At 38.1% G+C, this 21,839-nt stretch overlaps 3 protein-coding genes across 4 annotated transcripts; 2 read left to right on the plus strand and 1 right to left on the minus strand.

Moving 5' to 3' along the window:
• On the plus strand, window positions 5,062-8,465 carry LOC18775031 (pyruvate decarboxylase 2). The gene is made up of 6 exons (XM_007208247.2): window positions 5,062-6,171; window positions 6,319-6,482; window positions 6,588-7,238; window positions 7,327-7,444; window positions 7,735-7,923; window positions 8,040-8,465. Exons 1-6 carry the CDS (start codon window positions 5,647-5,649, stop codon window positions 8,208-8,210), a joined length of 1,818 nt encoding a protein of 605 aa, XP_007208309.1. The 5' UTR covers window positions 5,062-5,646; the 3' UTR covers window positions 8,211-8,465.
• LOC18775191 (transcription factor bHLH140) lies at window positions 8,306-12,915 on the minus strand. Of its 2 annotated transcripts, none has more exons than XM_020566899.1 (6): window positions 12,634-12,915; window positions 12,401-12,522; window positions 11,298-12,244; window positions 10,394-11,060; window positions 10,147-10,317; window positions 8,306-9,773 (listed from the first exon to the last, which is right to left on the minus strand). In XM_020566899.1, exons 1-6 carry the CDS (start codon window positions 12,773-12,775, stop codon window positions 9,438-9,440), a joined length of 2,385 nt encoding a protein of 794 aa, XP_020422488.1. In that variant the 5' UTR covers window positions 12,776-12,915; the 3' UTR covers window positions 8,306-9,437. The 2 variants fall into 2 exon arrangements, with proteins under 2 accessions (XP_020422488.1, XP_020422487.1); XM_020566898.1 differs by having other exon boundaries at window positions 12,401-12,540; window positions 12,634-12,914.
• On the plus strand, window positions 16,998-21,051 carry LOC18773200 (receptor like protein 30). Its single transcript, XM_020565886.1, has 2 exons — window positions 16,998-17,012; window positions 18,131-21,051. The coding sequence occupies exons 1-2, from the start codon at window positions 16,998-17,000 to the stop codon at window positions 20,849-20,851; spliced, it is 2,736 nt and encodes a 911-aa protein (XP_020421475.1). The 3' UTR covers window positions 20,852-21,051.

Raw genomic sequence — 21,839 nt, forward strand, 5'->3', positions numbered from 1 at the left:
GTTGCTTGCCCCATTTACTTGACGTATCACATGAAGAAATTGTTTATTTCTTGGCTTCAACGACCTTTCTCCTTTAGGGGGAAAGAGGGAGTGAAGAAAAGTGTGTCTGCGTGAATTAGCTAAAGTTAATATGGAAGAATTTGTCATTGTCGTTTTCCGTTACTGTTGTCATTGTCGTGGCTGTTGTTGCCGCCGTTGATGTTGCCTTTATTTGCTTCACTTTCCAATGCTATGGTCATTGCCGATGCCATGTTGTTGTGTTTTGATCTGTCTCTACAACATAAAAAACCCTAACCCTAAACCTATTTCTGCTGCACTATATACCTAGCCTATAATCCTAGCCCGTCGCCGTTGCCTACCTTGCTACCGTTGCTACCACTTACCTTGCTATTGCAGCCGCTGCCACCACCCCACCATTCATCACCATGCCCAATGTTGATGCCTTTATTTCTTCACTTGCTTCTGGTTCTACTTCACCTACTGACGTACTCACAGGGTTTCTGTGTTCTGCCTTATCTACTACCATGCTCACAGGGTTTCTGTATTCTACCTTACCTATTGTCGTGCTCATAGAGTTTCTGTGTTCTGCCTTATCTACTACCGTGCTCACAGGATTTTTGTGTTTTGCCTTATTTACTGTCGTACTCGCGGGGTTTCTTTGTTCTACCTTATCTATTATCGTGTTCACAGGGTTTCTGTGTTCTGCCTTATCTACTGTCGTGCTCACAAGGTTTCTGTGTGTTTGTTTTTATGTGTTCTTCTTTGTGGCTTATTTGTTAGGGTTTGTCAGTTGTTTTACTTGTGGTTTATGATAAGGTCTTCTCTACAGTTGTTCAATTGGTCAATGTCGAGTATGGTGTTCTATGACTCGCTTGTCAAGTTGGGCGTGCGAAATATCTTTGCTCCAACTTGAGGGGGAGTGTTGGTGAGTCCTTACTTAGTTAGGATTTTGGTTCCTTATTTAGTTAGGATTTTGGTTAGTTATCAATTATTATTTAGTCCTATTGTAATAGAGATTTATTTCCTATTGTAATTTAGATATATTTAATATTTTCTTTAGGGTTAACACATCTTTGTACTTGTATAAATACTTCCATATTAGAGAAAAATGAGAATATATGTGTATCTTAGCATAACTGAACGTTTGCCCTACTTTGTTTGACATCTACAACACAAATGCCATTATAAAACCCAGAATTTGGGGTGTTTCTAATTCTAAGTGGGGTCAAAGTCGACTATCTCCGGCCATGGACACCAAAAATGGAGCACTTGACGTGTGTAATAACAAGCCCACAAGAAATGACGTTGTGCTGAACCCCCAACACAACGTTGGTTCCACTTCCACCGTGCAGAAATACTCTTATCCCCTCATCCAACTCGTCCAATGCCACTCTGGGTAGCTACCTGGCTCGGCGACTCCTCCAAATTTGTGTCACAGACGTTTTCTTTGTACCGGGTGACTTTAACTTAACCCTTCTCGACCATCTCATAGCCGAGCCTGGGCTCACTAACATCGGCTGCTGCAACGAGCTTAATGCCGACTACGCAACTGAAGGCTACGCGCCCTCGGGCAGCTTCGGCACGTGCATAGTTACTTTCACTATGGGCGAGCTTAGTGCTCAATGCAATAGCTGGAGCCTGCAGTGAGGATTTGCCTGTGATTTGTATCGTTGGAGGACCCAACTCCAATGACTATGAGGCTGATAATAGGATTCTTCACCATACAATTGGGTAACCTGATTTTAGCCAAGAGCTTAGGTGCTTTCAGAACGTCACTTGCTGTCGGGTAAATATTGTAAACTTTGGATTTAGTGACTTTGATATAAGACTTTTGACTTTTGTGTCACATAGGATTACATTCTTTTTAAATATTTTTTGATGTAATCTTCTTTTTTATTATTTTTAAAATCATTTTTAGTTCCAATGTTGCCCTTTATGGCTTGAATTAATTAATAGTTATTTATGTTATAATAATTAGCTATTTTTTGTAGGTAACAAACAATTTTATTTATCTATTTTTATATTTGACTTATAGGTAGTCTTCTAATTTATGTTCCTAACTCATAGGTAACACGATTTTTCACTAAGTTTTTTTCATGGCTAATAATAACATTATTTACCTGGATGTGAGGTACATAATTTCATGTGGGTGCTTGTCTGATCAATTAGTATATGCAATTGAGGTTGTAGAGGGGGAAAAGAAGGAATGCTTGTGCTTCATTAATGTGATTGTTCAAGAAACCATACCATTAAAACAAGCATCAAACTAAGACCAAACTCTCTCCATGGCTTAATTACCGGCATCCTTGCGGCAATTTCAGTTTTTGGCAGTTGAACCATGAGTCTCCTGTCTCAGCTATCACAAAATCTTTTGGATAGTGTTGGAACAGAACATTAACCCTCAAAAGTTCTCCGGGACCACATTTCAGAGGCTGGCCAGCACAAATATCCTTTGGTAGTTCTCACAAGGATGATACCAGAAAGGAGCTGCTTCAATGGGGGTCTAGGGTTGCTGCAGCCAATAGCCGCCAACCAAGCCCTCATCAGTACACTCATATATAGGTCATCAACTGCATCAATGGAGTGCTATTAGGGGTGCTTATCGGTTTGAAATTTATAAATTAAGCCAATTCGTATTCGATATAATGTAGATTGGATTATAAATTTTCTAATTCAATCCGATTAGAGCTTACGATCCAATTCTTGTTAAATCTAATCCAATCAAATATTTTAATAGATATGTAACAAGTAAATTACATCTTTTATATAAATAGTTTATAAAAAAAATGATATCGGTAATCATGGATAAAGCGTGTAACAATTTGGTACTCCCTCATTAATGGTTGAGAAATTATCAAGCACCCCCTTGTGATAGAAGCACACCCCTAATTTGATTTACATAAAATGTTAGAGCATCCATAATCATGCTCTCTATTTTTTTCTTTAAGTTTTAGTTAAAAACATATAAAAGTTATTTTAGGAGCTCTCTATAAAATTTAAACTTCAATCATGCTTTCTAGTTTAGGGAGTCATAAATGTTATAACTCTTTTTTGATTGGTCCATCTGTATTAAAAAAAAAATAAAAAATAGTTAACATTAAATAAAGGTTTGAAATACTCATTAAATAAAGTAGCATTAAATTATAGGGAGCCACTATGAGTTCTTTTTCTCTCCTCAGATTTAGGAGCTCCTAGAGGTCTCCCTATTTTAAGAGGTGGATAGGGAACATGGCTGGAGTTGTATTTTTACAAGGAGAATGCTAGCAACCTTCTCTTTTGGACCTTCTCCATTCTCCTAATGACATGTGTCATTTTCTCTACACTTAAAACAATGACATTAATGCATTAGACAATATATCTTTTGTTCCCAAATTTACCCTTATTAAATGTATTAACTTTATATTTCCTTCAATTTACAACTTAACTTAAACAATCAAATTTTTTTTTAAAAAAAAAAACACTAAAAGTTCAATCAAATAAATATTTGAAAATAAGAACGAATTATACTTCCCTAAAACAAAACTTGTTTTTTTTCCAAAAATAAGTTTTTCAATAAAACTGTTAAAATTTATGGAATTAAAAAAAAAAACAGATAAATATTTTTTTTAAATTAATGAACATTCTAATTGATTGAAAAAGTTAAAAGATAAAAAGAAACTAAAAAAAAAAAAAAAATCCCAAACCCATTACACCATCTCTCTTTCTCTCTCTCTCTCTCTCTCTCTAACGTCCCCAATAGTAAGACATTATAACTCGTGTATTAATGCTACATTCTAGGTCTATAACATATATAAATTATATCATTAATTTGTATTATATTACATGAAATGAGAACACTAAATGATAATGTGACGGTCACACCAAAGAAACGGAGACCACTTGGCTCGCTGTCTTCCGTGCAATCAAGTCACAGAAACAATAAACCACTTGTTTTGTGAGTGCAGTTTTGCTCGACAAGTTTGTCAAGCCTTGAAACATTGAATTGGGTTTTCTCTGTGTTCATGTGTCCTTTAAAGTTTTGTGTGATGTTCGAGCTTTAAAGAACACATGAATTCAAAGAAAACCGAGACTGGAGCCCACAGGTTTTTTGAAAAAAAAAAAGAAAAGAAAAAAAAAAGCAGAACGCAGTTTATTTTGGGGAGGAAAAACCTCAAACGTTGCTTAATTTATGGTTTGACTGCCAGACAATGGAGACGTGCCCAGTCCGACTTACCAAAGACAAAGAGTCTGGTCTGTGACCGTAGTGGAAAAGTATAACGCCCTCACATTTGTTCCTGCGATTGCGTCACGTCACATGATGAGACAATGAGAATCAGACTCCACAACGCTTCTGTTCGACACTGCAATGTGCATGCATTATGCATACCGCTCGCTTCCAAAACTTGGAAATTTCCAATTACCGGCGACTCTTGTGGTTTCCAAAACCCGTGGATTTTCTCCTTTTCTCGGATGCAGTATTATTCCATCACGTCGTCGTCTCGTTACACCAACCTTGTGTATACTTACGTCGGTTTGGTAATTTGACTCCGGAGGAGCCGTTACGAGCCAAGATTACTATCAGAAAGCCACGTGTCACTCATTGCGAGTTGCTGAGATTGGGATTTAAATTTGTGTGTTTTGAAAGGAGGAACGAAAACAACTTTTAAGCCTTAAAAAAACCAGATTAATTACAGCTAATAATTAATTTTTATTTGGTAAAACTACAGCTAATTATTCGTTGACGCCTTGACTGGCTTTTCTTCAGGGCCACGAAAATACGTCCACCGTCAATACTTGTAAACCGTTTCACGCGCAACAACAACAACAACTCATTTATATAATTACTGGTTTACTGTTACCTTCTACGGTTTTACCTTTGTTCATCTTTTGCATATTGACCACGGTCTGTATGTTAGGTCCACAATATTAGAATTCAAAGGAGTTATATGCATTTAACTTTGTCACTAAACTAAAGCCACACATAATTATGATATTTTCCAACCCAATTGAACAAGATCCAAAAGAAAACAGAATAAAGCAAAACAAGATGGTGATATTTTGTCCAAAAAACCAACGTCTTTTACGATTCTAAGTCCTCGGTAAGAAATCAAAAAGTCCTTGTTATACGTTGGCTCTGAAATGGGGTAGCCTTCCCACCCCATAAATTTATTTTATTTTATTTTTTCACCCAAAAAAGAAAAGAGAGATTCGAAATTAAAAGTTTGCACTATTATAGAGTTCTTGTCATTGATTGGGTCACTAAATTCCATAGCTAAGTTGCAATTTTAATTGGAAAATAATCAGATTTTTCTAGTGCTTTCTAAACTAAACTCAGAAAAATCAGAAACAATTATTATAATACTTGCTCCTCACTCATTCACCTGTATTAAGAATCCACTGCCACCCACTGCCTTCACGGAACGCCTCTCATGGAAACCGCCCCTGGTATCTTCCCTTCTCTGCCGACCACCCTATAAAAACCCACCTCCCTTTTCACCACCAAACATCAAAAAACCAAAAACCCAAAAACCCAAAAACCCAAAATCCCATTTCTCGCTACACGACATTTTCATCACAAAGTTTCGATTTGTATTGTTCAAGTCCAAACTCTCCATCTTTCTTTTGTTTTGAGTGTTTCTGAGTGTGATCAAAGTCACTCAACAATCCATGGACACCAAAATCGGAGCACTTGACGTTTGCAAGCCCGCAAGCAACGAAGTGGGCAGCCTGCCAAACGGCACCGCTATGGCTATTCAGAATTCGGTCCCCTCCACCGTGATCAACTCGTCCGAGGCCACTCTAGGTCGCCACCTTGCTCGCCGACTCGTCCAAATCGGCGTCACCGACGTCTTCACTGTGCCCGGTGACTTTAACTTGACCCTCCTCGACCACCTCATCGCAGAGCCTGGGCTCACCAACATTGGCTGCTGCAACGAGCTCAACGCCGGCTACGCCGCTGATGGCTACGCTCGCTCTCGTGGCGTCGGCGCGTGTGTTGTTACTTTCACTGTGGGGGGGCTCAGTGTTCTCAATGCGATCGCTGGAGCCTACAGTGAGAACTTGCCTCTGATTTGTATAGTTGGAGGACCCAACTCTAATGACTATGGAACCAGCCGGATTCTTCACCACACTATCGGGTTGCCTGATTTTACCCAAGAGCTTAGGTGCTTTCAGACCGTCACTTGCTATCAGGTCAGTATGAGATCAAAGTTTGGTTTTTTATTTTAATTTCATTGATTGTTTTTGGGTTTCTAATGGATTTGGTTAAAAGATTCATAGCGAGTTTGATTTGCCCTTATTTTTCAAAGTTCTGATTTTTGGTATGTGGGTTTTTATTAGGCCGTCGTAAATAATCTCGAAGATGCACATGAATCGATCGATACGGCAATTTCAACTGCTTTGAAAGAAAGCAAGCCTGTTTACATCAGCATAAGCTGTAACTTGGCTGGGATTCCCCATCCTACGTTTATCCGGGAACCAGTTCCATTTTCATTGTCTCCCAGGTAAAGTTTTAGGCTTTTTTAAAATTCCATTTGATGACGTGTTGATTAAAGGTTGTGCTTTTTAATTTTGAAGTATAGGATTGATTTATTTGTTTTGTTGTACAGATTGAGCAATCAATGGGGCTTAGAGGCTGCAGTTGAGGCAGCTGCAGAGTTCTTGAACAAGGCAGTGAAACCAGTTATGGTAGGTGGGCCTAAACTGCGAGTTGCACATGCTGGTGATGCCTTTGTTGAACTAGCTGATGCCAGTGGTTATGCTCTGGCTGTGATGCCTTCAGCAAAGGGGCTTGTGCCTGAGCACCACCCTCATTTCATTGGGACATATTGGGGCGCCGTGAGCACTGCCTTTTGTGCTGAGATTGTGGAGTCTGCAGATGCATACTTGTTTGCTGGACCAATTTTCAATGACTACAGCTCTGTTGGGTACTCTCTCCTTCTCAAGAAAGAGAAGGCAATCATCGTGCAGCCCGATCGTGTGACAATAGCAAATGGCCCTTCATTTGGTTGTGTTCTCATGAAGGATTTCCTCAGAGCACTAGCAAAGAAGCTCAACCACAACAACACTGCTCATGAGAACTACCGCAGGATCTTTGTTCCTGATGGACACCCTCTAAAGTGTGCACCCAGAGAACCTTTGAGGGTTAATGTTCTGTTTCAACATGTCCAAAAGATGCTGTCAAGTGAAACAGCTGTGATTGCTGAGACAGGGGACTCATGGTTTAACTGCCAGAAACTGAGATTGCCGGCTGGTTGCGGGTAAGCCAAGGATAAAATATGGTCTTTCATGTTCCTTTCTATGTTTTGGTTCATGCTTTTAATTGGAATTTTGAAATTGGCATTGCAGGTACGAGTTCCAAATGCAATATGGATCAATTGGTTGGTCAGTTGGAGCAACTCTTGGGTATGCTCAGGCTGTTCCTGAGAAGCGAGTGCTTGCTTTTATCGGTGATGGGAGCTTTCAGGTACATTTGATTCCTTTTCTCATTTTGATCAAAGCCAAGCATATAAGCACGTAAATCTCCAGAACTCTGTAGTTTACAAATAGGAATCTTATAGAGAGTGGTTGTAGAAAATTGTATTTGAATCTTATAGAGAGTGGTTGTAGAAAATTGCATTTGAAATGTGAAGCAAAGATTGACATATTTGCGTTTCTCAGTGTTGAAGAGTTTCTTTGAGCTTCTCCTATTTCAGACACTGAAATCTCACAGAGATTCCATAAATTTCTTACATTTTGTTGTTTAATGCCTAATAGGTGACTGCCCAAGATGTGTCGACAATGATTCGAAATGGGCAGAGAACCATCATCTTCCTGATAAACAATGGTGGATACACCATTGAAGTAGAGATCCATGATGGACCATACAATGTGATCAAGAACTGGAACTACACAGGACTTGTTGATGCCATCCACAATGGGGAGGGCAAGTGCTGGACAACCAAGGTGATTAGTTTGTTAATTCGTTTTCTTAATCTCCTTTAACCTCACTAATTAATGATTTAATCAAAGGGCTTCCTGGATCATAACATTCCTTGTAATTGAATTTACTACTTTTGCAGGTCCGTTATGAAGAGGAGCTGATTGAAGCAATTGAGACTGCAACTGGGGACAAGAAGGATAGCTTGTGCTTCATTGAGGTGATAGTTCACAAGGATGATACCAGCAAAGAGTTGCTTGAGTGGGGGTCTAGGGTTTCTGCTGCCAACAGCCGCCCACCCAATCCTCAGTAAACTCTTTCATGCCATGGCCTTCATTAATGGAGTGTTTTTTGTTCTGAAACATTAGAATGTTTCTCTTTCTCGTGGAGGGTTTCTTATGTTTCTTGTTTTTTTTTTTTAAATTTTTCCCTTGGTGAACGGTGTCTGTTCTACTTGAATTTTTGTTGGGTTCTATGTATATTCCCCTTTGAATTTGAGCATCTTCTGATATTTTAGTTTATGTGGATCCCAAATGAATTGCGCAAAGCAAGGTGTCTTTTTTGACTTGTTTATGGGGACAAATCCACGTGTTCAAACAACGTTGTTGATGACAGTAACTATAGTCATATCATTGTCATCATCTGCCAGCATTTTTAGACCTAAACTATTGACCCAAATGTCCTGCAATCTGTCACGGTGGTTTTGTATAATTGCTGCTGGGTTTATTGTTAATTATGCACAGGTGGAGGTTGGGACAGAGAGGAGTATGGAAATATATGTCCTCGTTTTTCTGTGTTACAAACAATTAGCGTTGACGACACTCGGAATCTTAGTGTAGGTGTGTGTATTAAATAAAATCCCATGAGGAACAAGAATGAAATTAAAAAAAACGATAATGGAATCATATGTTGATAGATTATCAAATCGTGGTACATGTTCTACCAACCATGTTTGAAGGCTTTAAATTATATAATTTCTCCTTCTAAATTACTTCAGAGACGACAAAACTCACATGATTAAATACTTCTTACGAAATACTTCAATTATTTATTTGTTTTCAATTATTTATTTGTTTGTTTGATAATCAAAGATATGAGTAATATCTTTTTAATTATAATTTTCAAGATTTTTTGTGTGATTTTTCTATGCAGTTTTCGTTGTGCTAAACCGTAAATTTGAGGGTTGAAGCATCAATTCCATTAACCATGCCATCAAAATTGGAATTCCCGCATTTTTTTTTTCTTGAGTTCAGCTAATTTAGCTCATTCATTGAGTCAAGTCGACAGCCAAACTAACATGCTGCATGCATGAGAATACTATGGGGCCATGGGAAGTCATATGTAGCTGCTAGCCAAATGTTCCTTGGGCTATGAAAATACACTTTCTCACGGCCCTCCACGGGCAGAGAAACTTGTGAGAATTGAGAATCTTGAAAAACCATACCAAGCATCTCATTGCAATACCAGTTTCGCCAATCACAAAGCATCTGTTGTTTATATACAACAAAATTTGGACGAGATACAATGGCTGGTGGCACACTTACGCATCAATGCTGACATTGCATGGCGTGAGCACTAGACGACCCTTTTGGAGCAGGGTGCTTGGAAAAGAGGCTCGACAGTTTGTAACGTGTGATTTTAATCGGGGTATGTTGGGGTGAGCACTTCTACACCGGTGACATCGCAACTCCATGGACAACATGCTGTCCTCATCTTTTAGAATTGCTTTTCCATTACTACTGACTTCCTCCATTACATCCACAGAGTCTCGAAAGAAAGCAGTATTAAAGGAGTTCCAATGTTTTTTATTCTTCAAATGTGTTGAATCAAAATCCTGGCTAATAACATGCAGATGCAGCTGTCGCATTGATGGTTCCTGCAAGAGAAAACATCCAAAAGTACTTATTAGGCAGTCTCGTTTTTCAGCTCCATAATTGGAGCACCAGTTATCTCCATCACTTGGACTTTTTTGTGTTATACATATCTCTTGCTTCCTATTCCACATTAAAAGTATGTTCAAGATAAAGAGATGGGACAAAACGATAGAGGAGAAGACACATTACTAAAAGCACACTACCATGTCACTCACGATTTCCATAAAGAAATTTCTACCCAAACCTAAAGAGTTGCATATCTGATATGGATACTTATTGTTTCTGTACTGTCCAGGATGAGGGAAAGGGCCTTCACAAGACAATGTCAAAGAAAACAAATATAACAACGAGCTCTAAGCAGAGTATCATGCATACCGAGTGATATCCAAGCCGAAAGACCAATGATGAATCATCATGCAAGAACTTCTCAGCCCACTTCAAACCAAGAGCATGCATTGTCCTTAACAACTGAAGGTGTTCTTTACGTACATCTGCCAGGCAATCAAGACCTTCATATCGTGCCACCACCAGAACATGCCTTTGTGCCTGCAAAATTCCAAAGTTTTTTTAATCAGCTAAAAAGTAGAAGAGGATGGTGAAGAATATAATAGGTGACATTTACCTTTGGATAAAGATCATTCAGTACAACAACATCATCGGATATCTCTAGTACAGCATCCCTGTGCTTCTCTGGCTGCATAGCAATGTTGTAGAGAGCCTGAGCCCATGAACCGCAGGATTTAGTCCTGCTTCCATCAGACTTGTTGCTCAGGTTTACTTTACCAGCATTAGAATCAGAGGCATCTTCAGTTTCATCCCGATATCCTTTACTTCTTTTGCTCCTCTCAGATTTATGAAGACCCTCTCTCTTATTCTTTTGATCACTGTTAGTAAAATGATCTTTAGGTATACCGTCAGGGTGATCTTGTGACTCTGTCATCTTTGACTGAAGGTTTTCAATGCTTCCCTTGGGTAACTTCGATTGGGACCTTACAATTGATGCAAAACCTTCAAAAAGTGAAGTGTAAGCCTCCTGGAGAACTTTGCAGCCTTTGATGTAGTCATTGTTCAGACAATTTGGTCTCTGTGGGTTCATGTTGGGTCCAACAACATGTATGACATGGGTTACCCCTTCCCTACAAAACAGTGGAGAAGTTGAAGGGAGAGGCACAACCACAGCATTCCCAGGAAGCAGAGATTTGGCCTGCTCCTTGGTTGCAACCTCCAAAGCTTGACCTCCAGCACTGAAGATTGCAGCATTGACACCTCCACCTCCAGGTTTGAGTCGCCTGCAACATAATATTTTTTGTTCAATCTACTTAATATGCAAACAAATATATAATCCCAGGTTTTGGCATATCCTCCAGTATATATATACATACATAAATACACACACACACACACACACACACACACACACACATATATATATGTATATATATGTATATGTATATGTATATATATAACTATTTCGGTATTCTGAACTATTTACATGCATATTACATACAGTTTTTCTAAAAGCTTACCAATTAGCAGCATTAGCTATTACGTTGCAGTGTAAACCCCCTTCTGAATGAAGCCGAGTGATATCTCCTACAAATGTGAAGAACTTGTTGGAATCAATGTTCTTCTCTGAAGCTTTAGTCCTTACCAAAGACAAAATCTTTGATTTATGACTCAAGTCCACTAAAACAAGTCTAGCATTTCCAAGCTTATTCACAAACTTTGCGACTTTGTCAACAATAATGTCAGATGCCTTCTCGAGGTCAAATTGAAAGTCTGCTGTTGATATAGAGGGAAATGCCAGAGTAGGAGCATCCTTAAGAGAAACATCGCCGCCAGCTGAGCCTACAACTGGCTCTTCACCTTCCTTTAACTCCCTACCAGCATTCTCAGATAATGAACCTGTTCCTTTCAAACAGGCATCCTTCTCTTCAGTAATTTGAGAAGCATTAGAATCCGGAATACTTTTTGAAATTGATTCAGAACTAGCAGGAGCATCTGTTTTCTTTAAGAACTTCATTATGCCAAGTTGAATTTTGGCACCGGGATTCTTCTGGCCAAAATAACCATTGGGAAGTGTATCCAAAGGACCAAGTCCACTATATGCATCGATGGCAGATTGAACATCACTCTCATTCTGGCAAGAAGTGATTCTAGCAAACCCTTCACTCAGTTTAGGCAGTTCTTTCTTTTGCAGCAATCTATTCACAACCGCAGCAGCTCTCCCACCTTGCAAGTTTCCTTCATGGCCTGTTCGCTTCACAGACCGCGTTATACAAAGCTTGGCAGGAAGATCAAGCACCACAGCATGAACATCAACCTGGGGACCACCAAGCTTAACAAACTCATTGCGTTGTTCTATCTCTAGATTGCATCTATCTATAAACACACTCTTCCCATCCTTCAATGCATTGATTGCACTATCTATACACTGAGCTTTGGTTCCAGCTTTACCACTTTTGATAGTGTCCTACAAAACACAAGAAATCAAAATCTAACGCACAGAAAGAAGAACCCAAATGAACAGCTATCATGCCTATCGCATCAAGTCCTGAAAATAGTAATTTTCGAAACACACTGAGGCATTTCGTCGAACACATTGTAGTCGGAAGACACAAAGAAAGACCTGACAGACGCGAACCCAGGGACGGGTAGAGGAGCGCATGACATGTTCACAGAAGGTGGACTTGCCGCTTCCAGGTGCGCCCATCAATATTACCACGATTGGCTTTCCATGCTTTTCTTCGCCTTTTAGCACAGGAATTTCTGGTAATGTTAAAAAGCGTATGAAGTTCTGTGATAACCAAAGGTGAAGACCTAAAGCAATAAAACGCAGAGTTTTGGAGAAAAAGGGCTTACCTTTGGCTGTTTCGTCAATATCCATTTTCAGTGAGACTCTGTCACTCTTCGAATCAACGGCTTGAAACCAACGGTCACTTCTTCTACCGGAAGCTTCTCTTACCGGTGGATGGTTTTTGAGAAATGTGTGGGAAATGTGCATGTGACAAGTGGGAAAGAGGTGCTCTTCGGCTTTGACAGTTCAGCCTATTGAGCTTGTTCCCTTTCAAGCCCAACCCATATTTGGAACAAGCAACGTAGGCGGTAAACCACGTGGATTTTGGGGAGGAGTTTCGTCCACAACCCCAAATTGTTAGCATGGGCTCTCAATGACGTGGATTTTAGTATAAATCTATAGGTGAAATTACTTCCATACTTCAGTTAGTAAAATACCATATTTTTAAAATATAAAAAAAACGAGACAGAAAAAATATGAATAAAATGTCTACGTGTTATAAAATTATTGAGATATGTGCGAATATTGAGCTGCACGTAAAGTAAATGAGACACAGTATTTAACGAGGTTCGGCTATGTCCACGTCCCCGGAGAGCAGCAGTAGTAACTTTTCCACTATATAAAATAATAGGGCTACAACTTTAGTGTTTACAATATATGTGGCTCACTAATTTTTTCTCTCTTGGAGAAATTTCTCTCCACTCTATTTTTCTCTCTACTTACTCACCCTCTTTCTTCCTTCTCTTCCTTTCTTTCTTTCCTCACTCATTCTTCTCTTCATTTTAGTGTGTGTTACAAGTGAATGAGCAAGCCTATTTATAAGCAAAGTAAAAGGCTTCTAATGGAGACATAATGATTTCTCCCCAACATTATAATTTCATCTTTTGACTAATCATCCCACTTCTAACACCATCATTTCTTCTTTTGACTACCATACTCAACACCATCATTTTTCTTCCATCATTTCTCTTTATGTGGTCTTCACCAATATTATTTACAACACTACGCATATTATCTGACAAAAAAAGAAGCAATATTATTTCAATATTAAAGCTAAACGATATGCAAGGTTGTTATAGAATGTGAACTTGAATCCAAGATTATGGAGCTTTTCGGTTCGAGATTTCCTCAGCATATCTTCATGTCTGTGGTCGGACCAAACGTCCCCTACAAGATTATGGAGAATTCCTCGTCCAACCCAGAAGTCAACATGAACATACAAGAGGACAGCCCACAGAAATCATCTGCTTTTTCCCACTAGACCCAGTCAATCCTCACCACAAAATCCAAGGCGGAAACCAACATGTAGACTGTAGCCGGCCCCACTAGCTATATAGGGTCAACAAGTCGAAGACATGTGCACATAAATCATAGGTGGAGACGCTGAATTGATTAGCAATGTGATTATGTTGTCATATTTTAGCTTAATTATGCCCTAATAATTTATGTAATGTTATTCAATGTGAGTTCAATGCAAACTGTCTTTGGTTTCCTTAGTTTTTGTTTCTTTTAAAGTTTCATTATTGCATGGAGTTCAATCATGTCATGACTTTCATATGCCTTCTAATCCTATTCCACTCGTAACCTTGGTAAATTCAATGAACACCTTGGTATACACCTTTCGATAATTATTGTGAGAGGCAGTGCCATTCTTCTCTGCAATTGATTACCATTTTCTCTACTGTTAATGTTCATTTCACGTCTAAACAACCAATCACAAGGATTTGAATCGTGGATGTTTTTTGAGATCTTGCCTTGCCACTCAATTTTATAGCGTATCATAGTTAGGTCTTTCCCTGAATCTGTAACAGAGCAACCCTGCTCTTTTTGGTTGGAGGAGATTTCCTTCAGCTGCTTTTACAAAGCCACCAGAGTTAGTGTTATAACTAGCGTATCATGGTTAGGTCTCTCTTGGCAATACCCGAATTACCCAAATGAAGGAGTGATTTAAAATCAACACAAGTGAGTGCAGAAAAGGAGAGGATGTGCGCATTGCTACTGGGGTGTACAAAGAGATAGCTCTGACTGGGTAGTGGATTACAAGATTTGCTGTTAATTTTGGTGTCAAACAAGTCTTAGAAATGAGTTGTGGGGCATCTATCCTGGTCTCAAAATTTCTTGGGATATAGATGGGCTGTTGTAGTGCAGTTGTGTTTTAACATCCTCTCGCTGCTATGTTGTGGGGATGCCAATACTATATAGACATAAGTTGGGATTGTTCTGTTCATCATGTGTATCTTGAATGCAATACAGTGGCAGATTGATTAGCTGAAATGAATTCATGTCTTAATTAAGTTGGGTATGTAAGTACCGTACCTGGGGCTCACCCTCGCCTTCTTTTTCTTTATTTCAAGATCCAACAAATAAGAAATGTGCTTCTGTCGTCACAATTAATGTTAAAAGCGTATAGTCATTAAAGGCGATGATTCAGAAAAATAAAAAATCAGGATGGACAGGAGTAGAGAAATATTTCTCGTTATTTACACACGCTCAAGAGAGAACATTGATTTTTGGGAAATGAAAACTGTCTCATGATCTCATCCTTAACTGATTATGATTTTTGTGCCCCTTCTCCTCTGCATGATTGCCATTTTCTCAAGTGATTATGGTTCAATTCATGTCTAAGGTTCTGCAACCAATCAAAAGGATTTGAAATTGCTTATGTTGGGCTGGCAACAGCCAACATTCTTGTCCCTTTTCTTATTTTAAAATCTCCCAAATCTATCTAATATTTTTTGTTTTTGTCAAAAAAATTAGTCGAAGTATTTATAGGATCTAAAGATTAATTATTCACCTGAATATATAACAGGACAGAAACTCTGCTCTTTGGTTCGGAATTCCCTCATGTCAGAGGTCGAACTGGGTCAAAACCAAATGAAAAAATACTACTGTACTCCTATAGTAATATTTTGTATATACAAGCTAGCTCATAAGTTTGTAACTCAAGTGATTAAGAATCTTTACCCTTCTACTCAAAGTCATGTTCGATCCCTCATCACCAATACCGCTTGATTTGATATCACTTTGTATCATCAAAAGCAAAAAACAAAACAAAATAACAAAAGCTAGTTTACCTTATCATGATTGATATGTCATCACAAATTTGAAATTTGATGTCTGCATTTAAACTTTTTTTTAAAAAAAAAAATTATGTCCTCACTCCTCTTTCGAAAATTCTAATTCTATAATTCTCCTAGCGAGAAAACATTCCTCGCAACGGTTTCATACAATAGTTGATCCGTAGGGGCCGGTACTAAAGTGTAATTAATCCTTTTAATAATCCATACACATTTGAATTTTGGATGTAGAATTCCATTTGCTTTTTGTAGAATTCTTGGTGTTTGGAGGGTGATGGTCATGGGGGAATGCAGGGAGAAGAGAGAGAGAGATATCTAGTCTGCTTTTCTTCTTTTCTTCCCTGTGTTTTACATGCATTAGTTACGTATCTTTCTTTCCCCTTCAAAAGGAGATCTCATCTTCTTCTTTTCTTTTTTAAATTTGAAATTAGGGAACTTTGTGGAATTTTGTAGCAGCTCTCTTATGCAAATAATACTTTTTCCAGCAAACAGAAATAGGTTTGTGCAAGTAATTAATGTTCATATTGTGAAACTATCAATTTGAACCATAGTTTGTAAAAGAACTCTGCTTTAATTCTTGCACCACTAAAGGTATGTTTGGTACTATTCATATTGATTTGTTGAGTTGTTTTAGTCATTGACATCTAGTCTTGCATAATCTACTTTTTTTTTAAACATGTAGGTTAGTGACAAGAACTTTGGAACTTTTGGTTGGGCTAGATGCACTTGATTTTGGCCACGTCTTCAATCTTCATAACATTTAGGCTGCTGACAAGGTTTAGAAGTGTATATTTAAATTTAAGTATATTTCTTTGGTACTACGTTCTGTATTATTCACACCACTAAAGAGATCACGTTAATTTTTTGGGAAATGAAATTCTCAATCTATAGATTACCATTAACAGTTTTAAACTTGGTTTTTCACCTTTTTTTTTTTTTTTTCTTTTGATAGTAATTAGGCTGTGTCCCTATAATAGACACCTTACCTAATTGAAAAAAGTTAATTGAAGGAAGAGGTCCGATGTCATATAATTGACTACGCTTTTCCTTTGTTAGTTGTAAGTTGGGATGATAGTGTGAAACTAGGTTGGTAGGTAGGTAAAGCTAAACGAGTTTATGGAGCTCTTTGGTTCAAAATTTCCTCAGCATCTTCGTATCTGATGGTCAGATTGGGCCACAGAAATCATCTGTTTTCTCGGCCAAGTCAATACTCATCCAAAAATCCAAGTAGGTAGGAAATCATGTAGACTGTAGCCGGGCCCACTACACAAGATAGGGCAAGACTTCAAAGTCAACAAGTCAATCCATAAAGCAACCTCACATCACAATTTTCACATTGTTTTCAATCCGACATGTCAATATCTCAGGTGACAAATTTTCCATAATTCACACACTATTGCAAAAGTGTAGAGTTTGCTTCTTTTGGTTGTTAAATGTTTAAAAAATCGAGTTTAATTGGGTTTAATTTGGAATAAAATGCACTGAGAAATTTCTGGGCTAAAATTTGGTAGTTGGGAAGTAGCAAGTTGATATTGCATGCATGATGCAAGTTGATATTGCACTAGTGTACCCGCTCATTTCTTTGGAGAAAGAAAACCTACAATTAATATGTTATTTTTAATTTTTCTTTTCATTACGGATGAATGCTTAAATATTACACATAATAAGTTAGTAAGAATCAGTTGAGAACTTGAGATATGGTCGAGTATAATTAGTCTCGTTGAATAATAAGAGCCAATCATGCCTTCGAAATCTAATTTCTAGCAGACACTGACTCATTCCAAAAATCATAGTTTTAGTAACCGGGAATGAAATGAAAAATGAAGAATATAAACAATTCAAACTAATGTGCTAGCTAGTAGGGTAGTTTGGAACTAAGGGTTTTCTTTTGTAAGGAATAAATAGATAAATAAAAGAAAGAATAGTAATGGTTATTGCAAAAGATTTAATTAATTAAAAGTTGCTCACTCTTCCATTTGTAGAGTAATTAAAGATTTGATTCCTCATTCTCTCCCAATGTATAATTGTTTTATCACTCTTCCGTTTGTAGAATAATTATTCACACGTCCAGATAAACTCTATCCATTCCTATTATTTATAAAAAGCAGCTCTCCATAGAAAAAAAAAAAAAAAAAAAGAAGAAGCTATAACTTAACCCATCGCATGACAGCTATTACTTAACCCAACCCAAAACTACACGGAATTCTTTACAGCTATTGCCATGTAAATTGCAATTATAAAGACTGACTTTAAAGTGAACAAGTCAAACTAACCACGAATCTCGTGGAGGCCTATTATTTTTCTCTTGTCCTATTTTCCTGGTTACTATTACAAGATTAGATGTTGGTGGAAGACTTCAAAGTCAAGCCAGCAGCGACGACAAAGATTTAATCTCATCAAAGCTAGGAGGTGTCCCTTTTCCACTTGTATTCTACCATTACCATGTATATATATTAAAGCCACCACAACCTTTCTTTCTCATCAGTTGTTTGTTCATCACTTTCCCTCATCAGCTAAAAAGTTTTTCCAAAATGAAAACTTTGCTGCTTTACTTGTTCCTCCTCTGCTTATCCTCCTCCCTGCAGTTCACAGCCAGTGTATTAAAGACCAGCAACAATCGTTGCTCCATTTGAAGAAAAGCCTTCAATTTGATCAATCTTCATGTCGAACCCCACTCATATCTTGGAATTCAAGCACTGACTGTTGTTCTTGGGTTGGTGTTACTTGCACTAGTAATGGGCATGTTGTTGGTCTTGACCTTAGCAGAGAAACTATCTCCGGTCCAATTTCAGGATCCTTTGCCAACTTTTCAAACCTAAGGGTGTTGAATTTGAGTTCGAACACCATCTCTGGTACAGTTCCAGGATTCTTTGTCAAATTTTCAAAGTTGACTTCCTTGAATCTCAGTGGTTGTTCGTTGAGTGGAACATTTCCCAACGAGATCTTTCAGGTACCTACTCTACAAACTATTGATCTTTCGGCTAATTTTAAACTTGGTGGTTCCTTGCCAGAATTTCCCAAGAAAATTGGATCTCTTCAGTCCTTGTCTCTAAGTGAGACAAACTTTTCGGGGTCACTGCCTGACTCCATTGGCAACCTCAAAATGTTGTCCACGATAGATCTTTCAAATTGCAGTTTCCATGGATCAATCCCGTCGTCTCTCTTTTCTCTTCCCTTATTGTCACAACTAAACCTTTCCCACAATCAATTCTCTGGTGAACTTGCATTTTCTAATGTCTCTTCCAACTTAGTTACCCTTGATTTAAGCTTCAACAATTTTGAAGGACAAATATCGGTGTCTATATTTAATTTTCGAGGCCTTCAATCACTTAATCTTTCTTCCAACAATTTCAGTGCCTTTCCGTTCAATGGCCCTCAACAACTGAAAAATCTTACGAACATTGACCTTTCGTACAATAGCTTGCTGAGTTTATACAACGGTACTGATTCCTCATATTCCTCATTTCCTCAAATTGATTCATTGAATTTGGCTGCTAACAAATTGGGAACAATCCCATATTTCTTGAGAAATCAATCCACATTATCCAGTGTGGACCTTTCAGAAAACCATATCCGAGGCAAGATACCCCATTGGATATGGAGTTTCGATCAACTTTCTAACCTAAATCTTTCTTGTAACTACTTGGTAACTCTAGAAGCTCCTTTATTGGATTCTAAAGTGAAAACTGTTGACCTTCATTCAAACCAACTCCATGGGCAAATCCCAACTTTCCTACCATCTGCCATATATCTGGATTACTCGAGAAATAATTTCAACTCTATACCATCGAATATTGGTGATTTCCTCACAAACACACTGTTCTTCTCTCTTTCAAGCAATAACTTGCATGGGCTCATTCCAGCATCAATATGCATTTATGCCTCAAATCTTCAGATTCTTAATCTGTCCAATAATTCTCTGAGTGGCATGATTCCCCAATGCTTGACTGCAATGCGTGATCTGAGTGTACTTAACTTGGCGAGAAACAACCTCACTGGATCTGTTTCTAATATTGAAGTTACTGAAGATAGTTCATTGCAAATTCTAGAGATCGGTGGAAATCAGTTACGTGGCAAGGTTCCAAAATCTCTAGCTAAATGCACTATATTGGAGGTTTTAAACATTGGAAACAATAATATAACAGATAGCTTCCCATGCTTGTTGAAGAATATTTCCACCTTGCGTGTCCTCATTTTGCGCTCCAACAACTTTTATGGAGGCACTGAATGTCTCAACACCAACGGCACCTGGTCAGAGCTTCAAATCATAGACCTAGCTCACAATAATTTCAGTGGTGAAATACAGGGAATACTTTGGAGAACATGGCAGAAAATGATGGATACCAAAAATGGTTCCCTATTGAAAACTGTCCCTACAAAAAGAAATGTTGGATCACATACAAAAAGAAAACTCTCCCTAGTGGCACTTGAGTCCCCAGAAGCAACTAACGCTCTATCCTGCAATCGACTAGGAGGTCCATCCTGCCGTGACAATTCAAATGCTATATCTCCTTTAGAGTATAGTGTAAGTGTAATAGTTACTAGCAAAGGTTTCGAGATGGAACTGGTAAAGATTTTATCTATCTTTACCTTGATTGACTTCTCAAGCAACAACTTCAGTGGACCCATACCTAAGGGAATGGGAGAATTGAAATCACTACGTGTCCTTAACTTGTCCCGAAATGCATTCACGGGCGAAATCCCATCCTCATTTGGTAACATGCGGGTACTCGAGTCCTTGGACCTATCACAGAACAAGCTGAGCGGGCATATTCCACCGCAGTTGGTTAAGCTTACCTACCTTGCATCCTTGAATCTCTCATATAATCAACTGATCGGCAGGATCCCAACCGGTAATCAGTTTTCAACATTTCCAAATGACTCATTTACAGGTAACAAAGGACTATCTGGGTATCCTTTGACAGTGGATAACAAAGCAGGATTTCCACCACCACCAACAGTAAATGGAAGGCCTCCAAATTCTGGACATCATCGTGAGGTTAATTGGGATCTTATTATTGTCGAAATTGGATTTACATTTGGCTTTGGAGTTGCCGTTGGGTCACTTGTGTTGTGCAAGAGATGGAGTAAGTGGTATTACAAAGCTATGTACAACATCCTTCTCAAGATATTCCCTCAACTGGAAGAAAGAATTGGTATTCATCGAAGACATGTTTACATAAATCAAAGGTGGTGGAGACGTTGAATTGATTAGGAGGAACAATGCAAGTTTGGACTCCTTGTTAATTATGCCTAGGGTATTTTAAGATCCAAGAAATAAGAACTGTGCCTGCCTTTTTGGTGTGTATCTTTTATATTTTATTTTATATTTGTGGAATGTAGCAAATATCACAAAAAATTTATGATTGTATGATACTCGGAGTTGGAGGGTTAGAACACATTAATTATAGAACAAAGCAACTCTACTCTTTGGCTCGAAATTTCCTCAGCAACTTCATGTCTGAGGTGAGACCCTGGACCACAGGCCACGGAAATCAATATCAACATATACAATCCAAGATCACGGAAACCAATATCAACATACGTGTACATGATATAATGGGAACCCTAGACCACAGGCCACGTAAACAAATTATCCCTCCCACTTCCCACTGGGCCATGAGCCATGACTATTGATTTGGACATGTCAAGCCAGCAATTTTTTCAATTCTACCATATTTTAAGTTTATTTTATTTTATTTTATTTTTAGATTGAATTTGCATATTTATTTATAATCAATTACAATTTTTTGAAATTAATTTAAACTGAATTTGAACGTGACTAAATTGACCGGCATAGATAAAAATATAGGAATTATTTTAACATTTAAGTTTTAAAGCTATAGTTTTTGCAAGGGGGTGCTGCTTAGAGTTTTTAATTTGTAATTCGATATAAATTGAGGCAAATTATGCATATCGTATTACTTATTGAGAATATTAATTCAAAGCACACTGAGAATATTCTATGTCAGAGAAAAACATGACCATGCCTTTGTGGAAACCCCGGAGTACACGTAGGTGGGACATGGGAGTATGCCTTATCATATCCGTCCACTTTATTGGACCACATGGCTCTCTCTGTCATGGTGTTTGTAGGGGCAAAGTTTCACGCTCTCTTTTTCCTGGTGACAGACGGGAAGAAGACTTCAAAGTCAAGCCAACAACGACGACAAATAAATAATTAATCTCTTAAG

The sequence above is a fragment of the Prunus persica genome, chromosome G6, assembly GCF_000346465.2.
Source record: "Prunus persica cultivar Lovell chromosome G6, Prunus_persica_NCBIv2, whole genome shotgun sequence".
NCBI classification, from domain to species: Eukaryota; Viridiplantae; Streptophyta; class Magnoliopsida; order Rosales; family Rosaceae; genus Prunus; species Prunus persica.

What these genes read in the sequence shown, in the direction of transcription:
- LOC18775191 (XM_020566898.1), bottom strand. Translation starts at nt 12,775, where the DNA reads ATGCACATTTCCCACACATTTCTCAAAAACCATCCACCGGTAAGAGAA. An exon ending in CCTGGGTTCGCGTCTGTCAG is followed by an intron (nt 12,245 to 12,400) that starts GTCTTTCTTTGT and finishes TGTGTTTTGTAG; the next exon opens with GACACTATCAAAAGTGGTAA. An exon ending in ATAGCTAATGCTGCTAATTG is followed by an intron (nt 11,061 to 11,297) that starts GTAAGCTTTTAG and finishes ATTATGTTGCAG; the next exon opens with GCGACTCAAACCTGGAGGTG.
- LOC18775031 (XM_007208247.2), top strand. Translation starts at nt 5,647, where the DNA reads ATGGACACCAAAATCGGAGCACTTGACGTTTGCAAGCCCGCAAGCAAC. An exon ending in AGATTGCCGGCTGGTTGCGG is followed by an intron (nt 7,239 to 7,326) that starts GTAAGCCAAGGA and finishes TTGGCATTGCAG; the next exon opens with GTACGAGTTCCAAATGCAAT. An exon ending in GCAAGTGCTGGACAACCAAG is followed by an intron (nt 7,924 to 8,039) that starts GTGATTAGTTTG and finishes CTACTTTTGCAG; the next exon opens with GTCCGTTATGAAGAGGAGCT.